Source organism: Chamaea fasciata, unplaced genomic scaffold (genome assembly GCF_029207755.1).
Source record: "Chamaea fasciata isolate MVZ Bird 193981 ecotype frontalis unplaced genomic scaffold, bChaFas1.0.hap1 SCAF_6, whole genome shotgun sequence".
NCBI classification, from domain to species: domain Eukaryota; kingdom Metazoa; phylum Chordata; class Aves; order Passeriformes; family Sylviidae; genus Chamaea; species Chamaea fasciata.
Window position 1 is genome coordinate 45,439,476 of NW_027094091.1, and position 21,567 is coordinate 45,461,042.

Consider the following 21,567-nt stretch of genomic DNA (forward strand, 5'->3'; position numbering starts at 1 on the left):
GGATCAGCCTGCTCCTGAAAGAGCTGCCAGGAATATTGTGGTATAGTTTTGCATAGCAGGCAGCAGAACCAACAAAACCATAAAAGACTACCATCCCCATCCCCAAAATTGTTATACAAAGGTTGGTGTTTATAGATGATATATAAAGAGAGGGTTGATTCTCCATAAGGGAAGACAACTCCAACTCCTTTACCCATAAGTATTAAGACAAGGAGTCCTACATTGGCTATATCCCAGGAACCCCTTGGGCTTTGTGGACAACAGGAAGATTGATGTACTCCTTGCGGTCTAACATGAGCAAGTGATTCAGGAGGTAATTTTTGCCAAGCTAAGATCTGCCCTAATTTGATTCTAGAGGTCTCTCTGACACATGCCCCCTCCAAAGATCCACATTGGCTCCAAGCAATTGAGAAGAATCACCTACTCTAGTAGTAAAAATATACAGAAAACAACAGCAAACTGAAACGTTCTTCTATGAGTCATGATTTGTTCAGCTGAGTTACTATTTTAAGTTTCAGGGTTTTCATTAAAATATAAATGCATTTTACAGGTTCTTAGGCCATCCCCTTCAGGTGAGCTCATAGCAAGCTGAAAAAGTCCATATTCTCCTCAGGAGAATACGGATTTACTAGGAGTATGATTTGATGGAGAAGATCAGAAGAGCTTATGCTGATAGACTTTACACCTGCAAAATAGTGGTCTCCAAAAGTTCAGCAATGTGGAAAAATTGAGCTTTAAAAAAGATATATGATCTTTTCTACACAGAGCTTGTTACAATGGGCTATTTTCCAGCACAGGTATCTGGAAGTTGTGGAGTTAACTGTATGAGGTACTAAATATGTCAACAGAGAAGCTCTCTGATCACTCCCTCCTCCTGTGCTAGTCCTCATTCTTTTTTATTTATCCCTGTCCTTGTATCCACATTTCTCTGCTACATGTTCCACCAGGGAATTGCAGACTTTTGGGTGCTCTTTGACATCTTCAAGCAAATGCTCATTCACAAGGGGAAAACATCACCCTTGCTTCTTACTCAAAGTGATAGGAAATTGTTTTCCTCATGGGTATTCTAAACCTGACCTCTACAGGCATGGAAATTATTAAAATTCACTCTAGCAAGAGCATTATTATGGAATATAAAAGCTATTAATACATCTTTTGATAATTTTTCCTGGGCAAAAAGGGGAAAATATTGTGTCCGTGTCTCAACAATTTCTGAATAGTTTTGCCACGCAGAGGAGGGAAACATAACAAAAGAACTTGTCACATCATAAAAACATGATGGAGGGTGAAAATATGAGTTCTTATTTTCCCATCCATGTCACGCAGGAATGTTTTTCTACTTTTCGATCTTACTGTATCTTCAGTATGTAGCTGTGGAGTCTGAGAGAGGCCTTTATGGTACAAGCTATGCAAAGTCACTTGTACAAATTGAATTTTTAAGCCAAAGATAGGATGGCGCCTGAGCAAGAAAATTTGATTTATACTAGGAGAGGGATGAAATTAAGGTGAGAAAGGGCCACTGGAGTAAAACAGCTCCTGGAGCGACCAGCAAACAAGGCTATTTTTCCATTGTATTTTCAAAGTCAAGGCAGTTAGTTGCAAGTGACTGAACGTTTTCAGGCAGAGAGGGTGCTTGTACTGGTCATACAATTTTTGAAAAGTCTTGTGCTTCTATTACTATTTATTATTGTCATCAAGACACTGCCTTAAAGGAAAAGGGAGTTTCACTGTGGTGGACACTGTTAAAAAAACCCCCCAAAACAAAAAAAAACCCCGCAAACATTTTCCTGATAGTTTTTAGAAGTAAAAATATATTCTGGTTTAGGGCCAAATTCTCGGCCTACACAAACTTTCCACTTTGCAGATAGAGGATACAATAGAACTAGTCATCTTCTGTTTAAAGTTGAGACAATAGTTAACAAGCACATTAAAGAACACTGTATTTTGCATCACTAAAATCATCCATATAAGCATGGCAGCAAAAGGTCATGCCTAATTGGGGGCATACTTTTTTTTCTCCTTTTCTCACATCATGACTTCATAATGGAAAAAGCCAAATTTAAGGACAGGAACCAGTAGAGGAGTTAACTGAGACCAACACTGGGATGCATAGCTTTTAAAAGCAAGGCAAAATGCCACATCACATCTCCATCTACAGTCAGCCTCAGTCACTAATGCAGAACTGCCTCTGAAGTACATTCTGGTACTTTAGGCCTCTTTCAATAAATCTCAGGAAAACAATTCAGGAGGGGAAGTTTTTCCACTACACTGGACGTCTGATAAATGGATGTGACACAAACCTAAATTGCATAAATTAGTGTCTTTAAATGGCCCCTTCATGGTTTCTCAGTAGCAGGTAAAAATAAAGATTTATATTTCTCTTGCAATCAATTGCACTTTAGAGCAAAACAGCAAAATTTTTGTGACAGGTGCTTACTGAAAGAGGCTGAATATATACTGTGAAGTGTAGATGAATCTTACCCCCCCTACTCCCCAAAGTTAACAGGAACTCAGAGAGACTGAGTAAGCCCATAAATCAGATTCAGTTTTTGAGGTAATGTGTGCTACTTTGATTTTCTACTGTGAACAAGAATAAATCTTTTGTTTTGTCCCTTTTCCATATTTGCCTGTTTCAGCAAGTAGGAGGCAAGACTTTTAGCCCCATTTTATCTGCAAGATACTCCAAACAAAGCATTTCTGGGGCATTTTTAGATACCTTGGATATACAGCTGCTCAAATAGTGCGATAATCCCTGAGAAATGTCTGAAGTCACTCACTCCTGTTCTGAAATGGGATATGGCATACACAGTATGAAGGTATGGAAAAAAGGAAGTGAGAGTAAGAGAATGAGAGGAATTTGACACAATCTGTCACACTTCCATGAAGAACACAATGATCACATGCTAAATATTGCAATAGCTGTTAAATGAAATGCTGTCAAGTAGCTCTCCACTGCTTGTAGAGCAGAGATGAGATTGGTTTTGAACATTTTAGACATTTCCACTGTATCCTATGAAGTAAGAATATTTCCACATTTTCTCTTTATTATCATGAACTTCTGGAAAGAGAATCTCTGCTTTACCTATGCTAAATAATTTAATGCTTAACAGTCTGGAAAAATAATGCTTCTGGGAAATGGTTATTGTGGGAGTACCAGCAAACAGGTTGAGGTGGCTGATAAATATAGAAATGACCAGCAAGAAGCCTCCATTGATCTACCTAAATACTGGCTGCTGTTTTGATGAGAAAGGATCTTCAGTCCGATAAATTTCATGCTTTTTACAAGACCTGCTGCCAAAGATACAATTTATGTCAATATTAGACAGATCAATGCTGCTTATTTAATCTAAAACAACATATGGATATCACATTCTACACTTCAAGATTTGTTTCCCTCAAAGTGTCTGTTGTCATAACAGTTTGCAATTTTTCCTCATCTTGATTATTAGAGAACTTTTAAAATCAGGCAGACATCTTTGGTTACCCAATTATACTGTCATGATATTAATAGAATAGTTGCACAGACAGGTAGGGAAATAGAAACAAATAATATATCCATTCTTCTTATGATGTTCATTCTTTTTAATCTGACAGTGGCATGCCAAAATCACAAATGATTTCCATCAGCACCAGATTAGTAATTAAAATATTTCACATTCAATTCCCATGATAGATGTGGCTATAGTTGGCTTTATACTTCTAAATCACATCAAGTCAAATGCAGTTTCTTTATATTTCAAAAATTCAACCTCTGAATTTTAGTTTTGCAGACTTTAATACTGCTGAGATCCAGTGTACATAAAATCAAGTCTATTTCAGTTTTGAGATCCTTTTAAAAATTGCTGTAAGCACTAATAAAGAAGGCTTTGCCTACTTTTTTATTCCTGTATATGAGAAAGCTTATTTCATTTTTCCCCTTGGAAGTACTATTCCTCGATATAAATGAAACTGCATAGAGCAATCATTTATGAATAGGTGGCAGATTGCACAGTAGAGTTAGTTAACATATATGCTTTCAGCAAGTATCTTCCAAGATTAAATTTTAATGACACAATGGCTACTACATCATGGCATTTATAACAGATGTTTTTGTGCGTGTGTGTGTGTATTAATTTTTCATCTTGGAACTTAATGTACAATTAATGATATGTTTGTATTTTACATATATTGAAAAAAAGCTTCTTAGTGTGTGTGCATACACACATACCAATCAATCAATCTACAAGTATGTTCCTCTAAAGCTGGACAGGTAAATGAAGGTGAAGGATGGTCTGGATAAAACTTAGCTCTGAGCATTACACAATATGTATTCTATTATCACTGTATCACAGACACTATCTTATCTTCCAGTCTGTGTTTGCTGACTATATCTGTTGCCATTTTGAACTTTTCTTATAGTTATTTCTCTTTATAGAGTATATCTATAATGTGTTAAATTCCTTCATCTTCCTAATCAATTTAGAATGGTTTACTATTACTCTCTGTGAAGCTTCATTTCTCCCCTTTGCTTTTGACCTTCCCAGTATGCACTATTCCTAGTATTGTTGAATGGAATTTTGAAACATGCCAAAAACAGTGTTGGAAAAAAAAATAACTTTATGAAAACCATTCTTGCTCATTCAAAGAACGGAACATTATTTGGAAAAAACATAATTTTCCAAGGGCTCTTTCCATGCCCCTCCCCCAAATATAAGTCTTCCAGAAAGACAATCTTATCAGTCTGGAATATAATGTCTCAGAGCCTTATGGGCTATATGGACTTGATTTTAAGCAGCTTGGTGTACTTATACCTTTGATAAATTTTCAATAGTACAGCACAAGTTTAACACTTTAAAAAATATAAATATAACTTGTGAATTGTCTGTTCCCCTCCCCTCCACCCTTAAATTGTGAAAGACCATTATATTCCATTTTCTTGAGCAACTGCAAGCTGATTAAAGTCAACACCTGCTATTGGCAGAGAAGTTGGTATTAACTACCTGACAAAATCTCTTTGGGGATTAGAAGATAAAAAAGTGATTGAGAGATGAAGTATAAAAAGTTGAGAAAGTAAAAGAAGAAGAAAGTACATCATGGAAAAAAAACCATGGTGCAAGATTTTCTCTTCTCTTCACCGTTGGAAGAAAAACGTATTTGTGTTAAAATTTCAGAGGCAAAGCATTTATCACTTTTTTTTTTTTCATTAGGAATAAGGTAGCAGATAGTGCAAAATAAAACTGTGTATAACCATAGATAAAGAATATATTGCAATTTCTAGACAAGGACAGTTAACCCGTTAGTAGTTCTTTTTGAGATAATATACGTGGTTATACTACAAGGTTTAAATTTCTCATTAACCGATACATTCATTACAGCCTACACATACTACAAAGTATAAAAAAATATGAACTGAAAATACTTTTTACATATTTTTATAAAATTATGCCATCAAATAAAATGCAGTATTGGGATAATATTGACACACAACTATTTGTATGTTTCTGTTCAATTAATATTTTGGCAGTTCTATTTCCCTGGAAGTTTAGTACATATTCTTACACTTGTGCTCTTAGCAGAAGTGAAACTGCTTTTCCAACCCATGAAAAACACATTTTCTCACAGACTCCTTTTTCCTCTTCCACAGAACCAGGGTAGCAAGCCTGTAGTACAAAGGCCACATCTGGCTTGCAAGCAATTCAGTTGTAACATTTGTGCTGAGACAAGAAGGTGGCATCAGCAAAGAGCAGCAGAACAGACCATTTGTCACTGGTAGGAGGAAATGAACCAGCAGACACTGCTATCACTGGGTCAGGCTGGGGCTTGGCCAAACTACCAACTGGCATGGTGATTGTGAAATTGCCGCACTTCTAGAGTGTATATTTGGTCAAAAAGAGCTCAACCATATGAGGATTTCACATGCAGCTTGTAAGGTCAGGCAAGCTAATCACCTTTCTTTTGCAAGGTTAATGCAGTAACTGTAGAGCTACGTAGGGCTGGAAGGAAGGTCACTTCCCTGTCAGTAGTTGCACAACAGAAGTCTGACTATGATTACAGATAATAAACATCAGCATGTATCCCAGCGTGTCCAGCCCTGAGATAGAGAAAAAATTTCAAACCACACACTGACTTAATATTTGAATGATGCTGTGGTGAATGAACAGCACACACACCTTCCAGGAACAAGCCATTATTAAAATTAATAACTCTAAGTTGGGTTCCCTCTGAAATTTTTCAAATAAAAGGCCCTCTATTCCCAAAATGGAGGATCCACTTCTCTTGCCATCTATTCTACAATATTTTAGGAACGTGTCCTGGGGTGATGTTATTGTAACCCCTATCATTTGCTCTGCATCCAGAAATGGATAATGAAGACACTAGGTATTTTCCCCAGCACAAGGCTCACTTAAGTAGCATAGCTTGAGTAAGACAGTTCTGTACCTAAAATTCGGGTCAGAGTAGGGCCAGAGAGATGGTGTGTTTAAAGAACCGGTTTAGCTAATGCTTGTCCACTGAACAACCTTCCTAGTGAGAAACAAAACCAAAAGGTAGAACTGTAATTAACCTGCATTAGTTTATGTCAGAGATTGGAAGAATTTCCTCATTGTTTTGGAATCAGGAAAGAGGGGTTGTAAAGGTGGAATGCAGTCCTGCTTATGTGCTCAGCTTTGGTACAGCATGAATAAATTAATGGCAGAAAACATCCTTTCCCCCTCCAAGTCAGATTTTTGTTGTCAATCCCATCTCATTTTGTTCATGAAATGGCCACGAGACAAAGATCCACTTCAGTCTTTGGATTTGTACCAACGTTAGCAGATGCTGCAAATTTGCACAGAAACAATTTAAAACTTGGATTATGTTCAGATTCTTTGGTATCCTTACAAATCTATCCAGATTCACAAACTCACACTGGTAGGACTCATTTCCATCTCCAATCTTAGCAGCATCTACATCATAACCCTCACAACGGCATGATGTCCTAGTGATCAGTTCAGGAACATCTTTTCCCCACCTTAAGTGTCTCTACTTGAGAGAGCATTCCCCCCCATGCAGCTCCAGGACCAGGTGGTCTGTTTCACTTTGTTCCATGACCTTTGGGATTTTATCTGACTATTCATTTATTTTGGAATGAGACTATGATAAATTATTATTCACTATTGTAACTGAATGTGTTTCAGTAGTGCCATGGATCAGCATTGTAGCAAAGTAAATATAGATGATAGAAAAATTCACTTTAAAAGAACTAAAAGTAGAGTATCTCTCTCACTATCAACAGCAATTTTTGTAAGAATAAAAAAGTAAATTAGTTATTCTTAAGATGCAGTCAGTCTCTTCTGATGTGGTATTTTAGAGTAAGAAAAATGTTATTACTTTATGACCACTGGCAATTCCCAGATACATGAATGCATCCTGTGTGTGTTTGTAGCATCACATGATTTTAAAACTAAATATTGGACAGATGAGACATATGGTCACAATCTTCTTCTTTTATTAATAGGTTGAGACTATCCAAATTTCAAAGCCTGAATTAAGAATACTTTCTATCATTCCCCAATTCCCATCAGCTTCTTTTAACAGTGGAGAGGAAAGCTACTATGCTTTGATGTGGTAGCTTGCAAAATAGCAGTCTGTCCCACCATTTCACCAAATACTGTTCACTATCAAAATGGTAGGGTAACTCACTCAATTCTATCTGCAGTTCCTCCAGTTTATAAATACTGTTTTTTTTTTTTCAGTTTGGTGCTACAAAGAAACTGTAAACAGCTTAAACGAGGAATTAAACCCAGGTTTTTACCTTCTATTATCAGAGGAGAAATTCATTAACTTCTGCCATAAAAATCTATCTGACAGACACTGTGGATTTGAAACACAAGAAAAGGAATGGCAAAAGGAAACAAAAAAGAAGACATTTGCTTTAAACATTAGGTAAGGCTGTGTATAAGGGGACCCAATAATTTCTCCTTTTGTACAATACAGCCAAATTCATAAAGCAGCACATCTAAACTTAAATTTATTCCCAGACATGGCATTAATATCCCCCCCCTCCCCCGGCCAAGAGACAGGTAGATCCCTATTCAAAGAACAATTGTGGTGCTTCTGATTGGTCAAAGAATCTCTGCTACACAAATTATAAATTAAAAAAATAAATAATTTATTGTGGAAAATGCGATCACAGGAAAACAAAAAAAAGGAAAGAAATAGAAATTAAACTGGCAATAAAATCTTCTAGTGAAATTCCTGGAAAGTGGTTCCAGCTGAGTACTGAGTAGAAACAGTGCAAAGTCCCAAGAAGTCAAACAGTAAGTAATATTAGAGAATAATTCAATATGCTTCAGAGATTCTTTTGCTGAAAATAATCAGGATGTTTGACTGGGAAATGCAGCTTGGGAAAAAATTACTGTTTGCTGCAGGAATTGTAGTACTATGTCTGACCAGTAAGGCTAACAACTTCTACTCAGAAAATCTCTTTTAACTTGTTTTTAAATGATGCCGTATTAATTAAGGGAATACCTAGTTTTCAAACACGGGTAAATAAATTCTGTATTTCAAGATCAGATGTTGATACTTTAGAACTAATTTACATGGTATAATTAATAGCAAATAGTATGGGACTACCAGAGTTGCATATTCTTCTTTCACATTTACATACATCAATAAAATTTCCTAACAATATTTTCCATCCAAAAATGTCTTAAATATTGAAGAGAGAGACAATCCCACAAAAAGAGGATTCAATTCTGAATGCTGGTTGTAGAACTTTTTGTCGAGATGTTTTTGACAATTACAAAACACTTTAGCTAGAAAGAGAGGGGACACTGCAATAATTCATTGTGCTAAAAGATAATGATGGATTGACTAAAGAAAAGGAATATTTTAAATTGTTTTTTGAACTTTGTTTCATGAAAAGGATGTTTTCTATTTTGCTTTTTCATCTTACCTCAGGAAAAAACAACATAATAGCAATATTATCAAATGAATGAAAAGTCAGCTATCATCCAGCTCTAGCAGCAAGCTTAGTTACCACTTTTCCCTAAATATCCAACTGATGGCTTACTACAAGTTAACTTTGAACTTGCACTACATTTCCTTCCCTACTTCCTCGTTCATGGCAATTCCTTTTTTGCCTCCATCATAGGCCTAACAAGAGGAAAGAGTTTCTGGATCCCTCATTCCATTTTTAAGGATAATTTAAAAAATTTGGCACTTTTTGTAACTGGCATTTCACATGTTTATGCAATATCTATGTATTAATAAATAAGATACCATAAAATGAATGTGAACTTGCAGAGAATTTTTATTTTGCTTAACAATGTTTGCACACAAATTTGTTCTGCAGCAAATGTCAAGTAATTTTTTAAACTTTATCAGCTAACTTTACAACAGGACCCCCTCCCCCACCCCCCTTTATTTTGCCTGCTCAGAAGAGCATATTTTACCACCTGTAATGTCATCTATGTAGGAGACTGACAGATATGGAAATAACCTTTGAGAGAATATTTCTCTTCCCCCAGAAGCTTAAGACCTGGATTAAACCATGATGGTGGGACTGAGATGCTCACTCATGATTTATATAAAGCTTTACTCATTTGATATATATGAATGCTAATACCTGTAGGAAATAGTCTGATAACTATGACTGCATTTCTGTTTTAAGGGCTTACACATATGTAAAGGGATATGGATGTTGTTTTATGGAGTTCCATGTCCTGAAATTTTCTATTCGCTTTGAGCAGAGATTGTAAAAAAAATAGGACTTTGGTACTCTGACAAAACTAGGCTGGGGCCATTAACTAGTTTTGTATTTACAAAAGAAAAAAATTCTTAGTAAATACATACTGTTCTCTTTTTAATGATTACATTTTTTGAAGAGCTTTGGAAAGAGAACCTGCTTACATATCTTCCTTTCTACATTTTCTATGTTATGCATCTTTTGCTTTTTTAGCAAAAAGAAACACGTGCCATGTGCTCTAGCATAACCTTGCTTGGGCAGGGAGGTTGCACCAGATGAGGTTGCACCACTGCCAGCCCCTTTGAATCTGACCCATTCTGTGATTCTGTGAAGAGTGTGAGTTCCCATGTTAACTTATAGATTCATCATATTCTCCATTTTCTTAGTAATTTCCCCATTCCTCTTATACCATGAAGAGCACAAAAAGCAGGAGGCTACAAGCACAGCACTTTCAAAGAGATCTATGTGTAAGGATGTAATCTCTGAGTTTAGGATGAATGAATTTCATATCAGGAATTATTTCTCCACCAAAAGTGTTGTTAAGCACTGGAACAGGCTGCCCAGAGAAGTCATAGTCATCAACCCTGGAGGTATTTAAAAGATATGTAGATATGGCCCTTGGGGTTATGGTTTAGAGGTGGGTTCGGAAGTTCTGGGTTAACAGTCAGACTTCATGGTCTAGATTTTTTCCCAAGTAAAGGGATTCTGTGATTCTGTCAATAATAAATTTTGTTTTCATCAAGCAGTGAATAGGGTGCAATTGTGCTTGAACAAGACTCCTTGAAGCTGAAATCTCCAAGAATCTTTGAAGATCTAAGTTTATGTTTCCTGAATACTGCCATAGAGGAAACTGATTAACATGGTTTGCGTCTCCTGCATAGTTCATGTCCTTTGTTTTGTAAGAAATCACTGAAATATAATCCTTCAATTTTGGGTGCAAAACCTCTACAAAAAGAAAAAAAAACCTCCAAAAGTTGCAGATCTGATCATGTAGTAACTGTTTCTGTTCAAGGGGATGAGTTCTATTTGTACTTGCATAGCAGAATCTTTGTGCTTCTAGGTTTTCTCTAGAGCTTTTGGTAAAACATTTAGGATATGGTAAATTGAACTTGGTTTTCCCTCTTCCTAAAGAGTTCTGAATCTCTATTGTCAAGACACTGCTGTGATGAGCATGCAATATTTCATTTAGAGAGATGTTTTATTCTCCTTCCAGTGCAAATAGAAGCACATGAGATGAGCTCAGTTGGTCAGAGCATGGTACTAATAACACTGTGGTTGTGGGTTTGAACCTCTTACAGGGCATTCACTTTAGAGAGGAACTCAATGAACCTTGTGGGTTCCCTTCCAAAGCAGAATATTCTGTGAGTCTGTATGAAGGGCTGAAAATGATTCCAGTCTGGCAATAATCATACATGTCAAAAATTCATTTTGTGGAGTGGTAGGTTTCACTAAGTATGTTTCATCAGGGTGCAGCAACAAATGCAGAGACTTGCTGCTATTATCACTTACTATTTATTCCACAGTAACAGTCCAAGGAGTGGATTCACACTGGAATAACTTCCATCTTTACATTCAGAAATGCTGGTCATCTAGTCTTGAAAACAGCACCCTCCCTTCCCCTCCCAGATCAAAGCAAAGCAAATCTGGGAACACTGCAACTGAGAAATTTAACACAGTAGTATGTTCCTTATGTCTGATTTGATACCGTCCGAAGAACATTCTGTTTGTACTCACAGTAGAAGGGACAAGAAGAACAAAAGGTATGCAAAAAACAACTTCATTTCTAAATAAAGTAGGAGAGAGGAAGTGAGGGCAACACCTTCTCTCTGCTGTTAGCTTCCCACATTGCAGAATGAGAATCAGATTTAAAAGAGGATGCAAGTTTCTCTGGAGTCATAGGAGAGAGCCGAGGGAGTCTGAAAAATAAGGGAATACAGATGAAAGGAGAGGTCAGTGAAAGAGTCAAGGATTTCTGAAAAAGTTCTGAGAAACTTGGTTTCTTCCTTTTTTAAGATCTTTTGCCTCTGCCCTTTGAGATGCATCCGTTCTTTTTTTCCCCAGCGTTTTATTTTCTCTTCAAAATTTCCATTCCATTCTTCTCCTTTCTACCTTATAAACCTCAAGAGAATCCATAGCCCCCAACCTGACCTAGTGAGTTACCTGACCTGATATATGCCCTGATCTAAAGTGCGATGTGACGAATGAGGTGCATGCCTCCTACCTGTCACCTTCTCTGGTAGCCTACTTCATTCACAACCCAACACGTGGTCTCTCCCTGGGGTTCCCAAGAACTAACAAGATCTGAAGACAGTAGCTTGTGCAGAGGAGACTGTTAGCCTCTCTGATATGTGGAGAAAGGTTTCGGCAAAACAGGGAGTTAAAGATGGCCACTGGAAGTCACAGAGAGGCAGGAAAGTATTTATCTGAGATTTAACAAATCCAGAAATTATTTGCATTTTTCTCAGTACAGTGAAGACTGGAGGAGTTTTGAAAAGAATGATTTCATCCCTATTAAAGAGAAAGAACTATTAAAGAAAAAAAAAGTATGAGGGTAAGGAGCATGGTCTGAATGAGGTGAAAGAAAACAATGGCACATGGAAAAAGGTAAACTTGCAAAGGTTTGGATAAATTTGTATGTTTAAGATAAGCATCCTGTTTGGGGAGTCCTTTCTGAATTAGATCTTTCAGCCTTTTGAAATTTGGCTGTCGCAAATGTTTACCTCACCATGAAGCGTGGAGAAAAAGAGAGGTGGAGAGGGAGAAAGAGACTGATTTATTAATCTGAATTCTTTGAAGGACAAATTAATTGCACTGTGGCACTTCTCTATAAACTAATATTGACTTAAAGGACAGCGGGAAGAGATGAAGACAATGAGTCCCATGAAAGTATCACTTTCATGTCACAGAAGCCCATTAAGCACACATATACTGAAGAAATAAGATAGTTTGGAAAAAAGAAATCTATATCCTATAGGTGAGTGAGCATTTGAAATGGTTCTACCCTTTACAAATACCCACAGGAAAAAGGCTTTGGAGATTATCCCTATTTTTGTCTTTTTATTATTTTTCCTCCCCTTGTATTTTTAAATATGTGTTTTGCACTCCTTTTAACTTAGAAGGTTTTAGAAAAATCCCATTCATAAAACTGTATACATTGCCTTTACACAGGGTTCTGTGTGCCAGGCTATTTGTACTAGAGTATAACTGAGTGTAGCCTCCATAGGACTCTCTTAAAAACAAGATGGGTATTCTCTTTAGGACAATCTCCAGGAAGAAAACTTTATATACAATGTTCATTTCACACCAGAGGAAAATAGTGACTTATAAACTGATCAAAGTCTCTGCTCTCTGTAGACACAATAATGAAATATTTTAGGAGGAAATACGAATAATATAAATCTGTATGTCTTCAAACCACTCTCTGATTTATTAACTAAAGCAATGACTTCTCAACACCATAATTTAGAAATCAGTTCCATACCCCAGGGACTCTTAGAATTTTCACTGCATGGTCTTTTGCATTAAAAAACTAAAAATCTCATTAAATTGCTACAAGCTCTTCCATCTCCAAATATGCTCATTAGGAGGTTTTTAAATTTAAAAATTAAAAAAGACACCAAAACCAAATAAAAACCCCAAACAAACAAAAAAACAACAAAAAACCCCAACCAAATCCCAAACAACAAACAACTTTGGAAAGTGAAACCTGATGTGATTATGTGATCTCGCCTTGTGTAGTCTGGGTTTGAGTGTATCTGCAAAACTTAAATGATTAGAATTGTCAGTAACACTTCATGGAGCCATTAAACATGAACATGTCTGCCAATGAATTTATTCGGCAGCTTTCAGTGAGCATGCTAGAAGTGTGCTGCCTTTCCCCCACAGTTAAAAAGAAAAGAAGTTGCAGTAATAGGATATTGCAAGAAGATTTTTTAAAAGGAGGCTAGAGAAATAAATGCAGTGGGGTGTTCAATTGTCATGGAACTAAATATCTCCTATTACCAACCATCTAATGAAAAGAATACAAATGTAGAAGATATTTACAACTATATGGTTATGTTACTCAAACTGACATGTGTCAGGCAGCATAAAATAGACAAAGTAAATAAAAGCTGTAATATCCTGTGTGAATGCAGAAGGATGAGAGCTGGCTCCAGAAGCTCTCCTTCCCGTCCACTACCAAATCCTTTACCACTTACATATCTTACTATGTAAGAATGACAGGTTCTTTGCTTTGGAGAATGAGGGGGACATAAAGATTCTTCTCACTAAAACCCTTTAGGGAAGCTGCAATGAAGATACAGGAAGTGTCACAATGGCTTGAAACGTTTTGTGCATCCCAGTGCAGTCATATTTTGGAGATCAGTGTTGCCTGTGCCCTTGTAGCTCTGCAAAAAATGCTGCAACACAGAGCATGAGATAAATGCCTCCTACAAACCACTCTCAGAAAAGAAGAAATAGGCAAATGAGATGAACCTCAGTGCAGAAAAGATGTTAAAAACCAGAGAAAGAAAGGTGAAGAAAGAGAAAGGGGATGGGGGGAGTAGGAGGAAACAGCAATATCAGCCTGATGATCAAAACAACTGCTAGCAAAGTCAAAAATTCCTGAAATTCAGAGGTAGGTGATTTTTATGCTGTGCACCAGGTTTTGGTGGCTGTCTCAATAGCTGTTTGTTAATTCAAATTCTTCTGCTTCATCATTTGTTCCTATTTATCTCATTACTATTTGCATCATCATTAATATATCTGATGGATTTCAGCCAACCTGAAGTTACTCTCCCAAGGTGATTGGTAGGTGGTTGAGTTAATTTCCGGTAGACTTGAACATCCATATGTTTTCACAGAAGCTAATTTTATGTCTTAATTTTATGTCTTAAAGGACACTGAAGTCCACTCCAAAATTTTAATTAACCAAGTAATTGTGATTGCTGCTCCCATTAAAAGGCAGGAACAGTCATTTTATAATGTCTGTACTGTACTGTGCCTCTGCAACTGAGTCCATCCTGGCTGATAGGACACCTCCATACATAAATGCTTGATAAACCAATAATAACTACTGTAAATTGATGAATAAATTTAATGCATTTTAATGTATAAACAGAAATATATGTGTCAGAGAGAGAGATTGGCTGCTAATTTCAAGTTATTCCACAATATGGAAACTAAGTGCAGTATATACAAACTAAATGAGATACAGGAAACAGAAAATTAGATTAGGTGTTGTACAATCCCTAGAATCCTTCAAATTATGTAAATAAACTCTCTTCTATAAATCCCCTTATGGATCTGATGAAATAAATTTCTGATACATGTTTTCTACAGAGCACACCACTTGGGTTTTCTCGGAATCAGAGTGGTACTGGTGTGACCCTCCTGTGCATCAGCTACCTGGATAGAACAGGGCACAACCCCATAAGCTACTGTGAGTGGGACAATGAATATTTTCTGCTGGAATTTCCCCCTTTTTTAAATAGAGTAAAAACATGGGTATGGACTGTGCTGCAATGACTGGGCCAAAGTGGGACCCAAACTTTGAAGATACCACACTATCACTGCCAACATTCTGCAAGTGAGTCATGTACCTACATGCGACCTCTGGGATTAAACCCCTCTCTGCTGGGAGGGCTGTGAAATGTATTTTTCTTCACAGCCTTTTGAGGTGAGTAGAGTAGGCTGTTCAGGAGCTGGCTGTTTTACAGCTTTCGGAGAGACCCTGCCCCTGTGTATTGTACGAGGAAAGTCTATGTCTTGCACTAAGTAAAGCTAACTTATGCCTTTGCTTATGTCTTTCTGCACTTAGCCTCAAATAAGGGATTTCACTCCGTAATCACAAGCTTTGCTCTCTGAGAATCAACCAGCAATTCAACTTGCAGTGAAGTAAAATGGAAGTTTGAGTTTGCATCCTTTATTTTACACCCTCCCCTCCCACCTGATTTTAGTCAAGAGAGTACTGAAGTGGTCTGGCATAAGTAAAAGACAAATGTTTTACAGTGAATCAACCATGTAGCTCATTAAAACAATTGGGTTAGAAGACATTGAACTAATGTATAATCCATGAATTTTTAAGCTACCTTGATCCTTTCTCCTCCATGTAATTGCAAAACAGTACTGTATTGCTGGCACTAAATGCAGGGGAGATTGTACCTTAACATTTCAATATGTTGATTAATGTTGCCATAAAGATACACTAACAAACTGCAGAATCATTTTTACCTCCAGTTTTTTGCTAACTTAGCACATCAACAAACCAATACTTGTAGACAAAGACATGCTATTTTGTGATGAAATGTTCTTAGACATTGTCTGCTAAATCCCTATAATTAGCATGGCCCCTGGTGAATGTCACTGAGTATTTGATGAAACAGGGCATGAACTCTGCAGCAACACCCAGGGGGGTCGGTAATGCTATCCAGAATGACTCTTGGAATTTTTAACTACTAGATAGGTTCTCCTTATCTAGGAAACTCAGGGGAGAAAGGCATTTGTCCGGTCTAATGACCCCTGTTAGCAGATTTATGCCACCTCCCTCTACACAAACTGCCTTCTCTTTCCTCCTTTTTGATATTTAATTTGAGAGTAACTATACTAAGAGATAAAGTTATAAACTATATAATACGAGACATTAGAAGGCATATAGTATGTAAATGTTACAGAAAGAAAGCAGCCAAGTTCTTTATTCCATTCTGCTTATGCCATTGTTCTTACTTTCTAAAAGACCACAAGAGCAACAAGTTTTCGGTTGGGAAAAAAAAAAAAAAAAAAAAAGCCTGCATGAATGCAGCAGGTAATTTCAAGGCTCCTAGTAGAAATAAAAATCATTATTTTAGACATCCTGTCCTAGGGAGAACACTACTTTCACTACTGTCAAGGACAGTTTTTCTTAACTGTAAAGATGTACCCACAAAACTGAAAGTTGTTCAGAAACAATTTTAAGTATGGTAAATACTTACAAAATGGACAAAGTTCTTTTTTCTTGTAGTTTTTAGTTGTCTTCTGTTTACTAAAATTTACCTGAGACTGAGAGACTGAGTCAAAAATCTGCTGCAGTAGCTGTACTCCAAATCAGGGTTCTTATGTTTTAGGTGAGTGTGTTAGCAGACAGTTTTAACTGTTAAGACAGTCTGATTTTGAGAGAAACTCCAAAGCAGAACCAAAAACTCTCTTGATAAAATTTCCATTTTGCCTGGCATATTTATCTTAACTTTCTTTTTTCCACCATTCTGCATTTTGTAGCCTTAAGGATTTAATGGTAGCATCAATCTTGCTTTAGAAAACATCATGCATCTTCTGTATTTCAAATGCTGATAATTCTTAGATAAAGAATTATCTCAGAATGCTCTGGAGTTATGTAAAAACAAATTTCAGAACACTGTAATATTAATGGCATATTTTTCTGAAAAACATCCCATCCATGATGGATTTAGCTTTGCAAAACTTTATGATTTTTGAAAATCCATTTCTCTCATCCCCCACTACAAGGGATTGTAGGTGGAATGAATAAGAAATACAATTTTTCCTTTTCCTAATTTTATGTCCTAAACTGTGCATGATATCAAAATGATGGAATGAGCTGTAGCTCAGGTTAGGGGGCAGGGGAGAGGCTGTCTATTGTATTAAGGACTAACTCCTTGATTAAATGTAGACTCAAAACAAATAACCTCTGTGCGTGTGTTAACTAGCCTAATTAATCTTCATGTTAGATTAACTTGATAAAATGTTGACCTAATTTGGGATTAAAAGATTACAAGTAACATTTTCAGCTGAAAGCTGTAACATGCCTCATGTCAACACAGTAATGACAGAATTAACCCTGCAAGCCCTCTCAAACCTGTGCACTGGATGTCACTGCTTGAGTTTGGGTGACCTCTAAATGTAGGAAGACTCCTAGACGTACAAAAAAGCTGATACTGAAACATTGCTCGCTCTCAGTTTCTCCCAGGCCTGCATATACTGAGAAATAACACAAGGCTAAGGGAGAAAGTAGAGATGCATCATCCATACACCCTTATAACTCTCAAACTTCTATAAACTAAATATATACTGTGTGTTTATGTTTAGAGGCAGAGATTGGACGGAAGCACATTATGGATTCAGTATCAGGAAGAAGACAATAAAGATGAAAATGTTTGGGAAATATGTGAGATTTAACACTTAAAATTCAAAGGAAATATCAAAACCAGAAAAGAACTACCAGTTGTAGCCCAGAGGAGCCTTGCAGCATCAATTTGTGTGTGAACAATGGAGACCTCTATCCTGTAACATGTTTCAAAGTGGTATTTCAAAATTTTATTCTAAAGGGTTTTTTTCTGAGCTGAGTTGGAAAAAAACTGTGACCTTGTGAAAAGTATTTTGGTGATCACTTTTTTCAAGGAGTACAGTGAAAGGAGAACAAGGAATGAGAGACACAAGAACTCTCTTGCTTCTGTAATAAGTTGTTCTTTTAGCTCATGCTATTTTTGTCTCCCTATAATTTCATATCTGCTCTTTTCATAGATAAAACTGTGCTATCTCTCACTTACCACCTTGGAAAGCACTGGAGTCTCAAAGATGAGCTCTTTTCATCTTGCACCATCCTTAGGGCTGTGGTTTTTCCCAGAACTGGGACTCAGAACATTTGCTGGCATCAAATACACACAAAATGCTCTTCCACTTCCACTATGGTTCTCAGTACTAGTGAGACTCAGCACTGAGATTACCCAGCTCGGAGGTGGCTGTTGAGGGAGTATCTCTGGCTTTTGCTTGGGAAGTCAGATTTAAAATAAATTTATAAGAAAAGGAGCGCAAGGCTGTAGCAGATGTGCTGAAAACTCATCTCTCAGCAGGCCATGGAACCTAATAGGGAGGGGCACACAAGGGGACACTTTGCACTGCTTCACGTGTGAGTACACAGTTCTTGTCCGCTCATGTGAGCTCCTCTCCTTACCAAGCCCTGGGAATGCATCAGCTCTTGCTGCAGTACTGCAAGTGCAACTAGACCCTAAAAGCCAACATCCCTAATCATAATAACCCAGACAAAAACCACATCCAGAGAGCAGTCCTTGAAATACCAGCCCAGAGCATGTATTGCTAGGAAAACCAGAATATTTGGTCACCCTATTTATGATATGAAAACAGAGATAAAAAGAGCCTTTGCAAGCCACCTGCACCACAGCAGAACAGGACTATAGTTGTAGTTCTTATGCCTAAGAATTGCTGAAAGTTACATCCCAGTAGCCAGAAGGACACTGAGTTATAGTCTGTGAACTAAATGCTGGGAGATGTCCTTCTTTTTAGGTGAGGTTTGGAACCAACAATGAAATTAAACCTCACAAAATCAAGGATGAACACTGCAGCCTAAAATGTGATATATAGCTAATCAGCAAAGGAAAACAGGTGTTTTACTTAGTCCTTGCATCTCTATGTGTTACAGCAGAGCTAACAATGTTGTGGTCATATTTTTCAGTAGCTTGGAAGGGGGTTTTTGTGTGTACACCTAAAAAAATAAGTCATGCAGACTTTTATTCCCCTAGAACAGGAAGAAATATGCAATAGTTTTGTGGATTTATTTCCATTAAAATGGTATACTCCTTGATAATTTATTATTTTAGTTTTTTCTATGTGTTATTGTCCAACTTTTTCCATATGAAAAGGGAACAGGACATTAAAGCTTTCCTAGAGCTGCTATTACTAATGTCACAGAGAGGAGCATTCTGAAGTTTTTTATTGTACTCTGTCACTTCCTATAAATTCATGACAAAGGAAGAAATGACTAACCTAGTTTTGGTCAGACAGTTTGGACAAAGTGGACAGGCTTAAAAGCTGAGTAACAGAATTAACAGTATTTCTCTTGTCTGGATTCCCATGGAATGATGATTTGCAGCCATAGCAAAATCTAATGTGATTCCCATCAGTTCTGAGAAGTTTTATGTGAGCCTGGAATAGGTGTGTTTTCAGGAAGGACAAACTGTAGCAACATGCTGTTCCTGGTGGCCATCATTTAATATTCTAAACATATTTAAAACATACTGCAAAATGCTGTGCTAGTGGAAATGATGTCTTTTCTCAGTAAACTGCTACTGAAGTCTTGACTATCATTCACCATGTCTTGACTATCATTCACCATTAGATGTTGCTTTACATTATTGTGAGCAGCTGCCAATGAAATTCTTCTAGAAGTTATATATATATATATATATATATATATATATATATATGAATATTTCTGCAGTTCTCTTTCATATTTGGTCCCAATTAATCTGCACATTTCATGAGTTTTCACTCTACTTCAGCAGTAAATGGAATAGCTTCCTGACAGCTACAGATTATGGAGAGCTTTGTAAGCTATTTTTGAAACATGCAGCATGACAAATGTCACAGGTATATTCACTAGTTGAAATACTTCCGAATGTGAATATGGATATTTTGAGTATCAACAGAATAATAAACATGTGAATTATCTTAGTTCTTTTGTATATAAACAAACATAAACAATAAAACAATAATAAATATAAACAATAGACATTGTTGAAAAATTTGAACTTGCAGTACTTAGGGAAGAAGGAGGCCATAAATCCAAGAGTCTCATTGTGGACAACTGGTTAAAAAGCAAGCCATTTACAATTTTTTTTCCTTTTAAACACATTCTTTGCCACTCCAGCACTCTTCCCTAGACACTTTAATCTTTAAGGTAAAACAAACAAAACAACACTGCCATCCCAATCTTAACGTTTTGTCATTTCAAAATCATCAATAAGCATTTGCAGAAACCTTCCTGATGAAGAGCCATAACTTGAACTAAAGTTTGTAATGCCACTAAAACTTTTACCTGAATTAAAGGTTTATAGGTGGAAATACAAATACTTTTGTAAAGTGTGATTAGTTATAAGCACTGACAATTACGTAAAATTAAATATTTTAACTTGTTTCCAGAATAAAAGTACCAAAGCATATTTTTCAATCTCTAAAACTTCTATGTAATACCATTTTCAAGGGCAAAGAAAAGCCCAGAGAGATTACATGGATTCGACAAGACTTTTATCCATTCAGAATAAAATGCAGCCACAACATTGCTTCCAGGACCAAATCCAGCCATGCTGAGCCTGACAAGCAATGAAGTGCATGCTTAATATTAAAAGAATATTTAATGGGTTGAAATTTGACATGCAATAAGGCCCAAATTAATCCAGCCTGAATTCTGCTCTGTGCTGTTGTTTCCTATTAAGGAAGCAGTTCTAAAGACCTGGAGAGTCAGCCAACAGCATATAGGAGGTGGAGGGACTCAGCATGAGTTTGCATAAACATTTTACTTTATAGAGGTATTTTTACCCCTTGCTTACTCAGACTCTCAGCTAGCCAACTAATATTTGGAAAGCATTATATGGAAGATAAATACTCGGAGATTATTTTACTTATAGGCTGATATACCTATGCACACACACTTATGTAACATCTAATATTAAAACAGTGATGTTCTGTTACATCATCCACTGTGCTATTTTAAACTGAGGGGATAAGACTGCTCCATGGGAGCCAATGCACAGAAATTCCTTCTTTCCCATTCCTTCAGCCAAGAGATAGCCTCCAGAAATTTTCTACAAAGGGTTTATTGTGAACCCAAAAAAATTCCTCTATTTTTCCCTTATAGCAAGGCTGCTACCAGCCAACTGGAAATTATAATTAAACTTGCAAAAAACCCCCCAGTTTTATTCATTTTAATCAAAACAACTTCCTATGAAATTTACACTTTATAACATAATGACACAATGGAGATGCTGTGATGTCATGTATGCAGATGACTTCACTGGAGCAAGGGAAAATACATTGCTTTTAGCCAAAGCTGATTTAATAACAAAAAGCAAATTCTACAGTGATAAGTAAAAGCC

The 21,567-nt window shown here is 36.7% G+C and overlaps 1 protein-coding gene across 4 annotated transcripts in view; it reads right to left on the reverse strand.

Annotated features, from left to right (window-relative positions):
* Positions 1-21,567, reverse strand: part of FAM241A (family with sequence similarity 241 member A) — a 275,269-nt gene that overhangs the window by 147,207 nt on the left and 106,495 nt on the right. The window contains exon 2 of one of the 4 annotated variants that reach the window (XR_010721486.1): positions 11,441-11,622. The exons of 1 other annotated variant lie outside the window; for it this stretch is intronic. Coding sequence is in view for 1 of the 3 variants with exons in the window: in XM_066186229.1 (XP_066042326.1) it covers positions 11,526-11,622 (97 nt within the window). In the remaining 2 variants the exon portion in view is untranslated. Of the gene's footprint in view, positions 1-11,150; positions 11,623-21,567 lie in introns of those variants that run through there. 2 more of the 4 variants (XM_066186229.1, XR_010721484.1) reach the window with 2 other exon arrangements.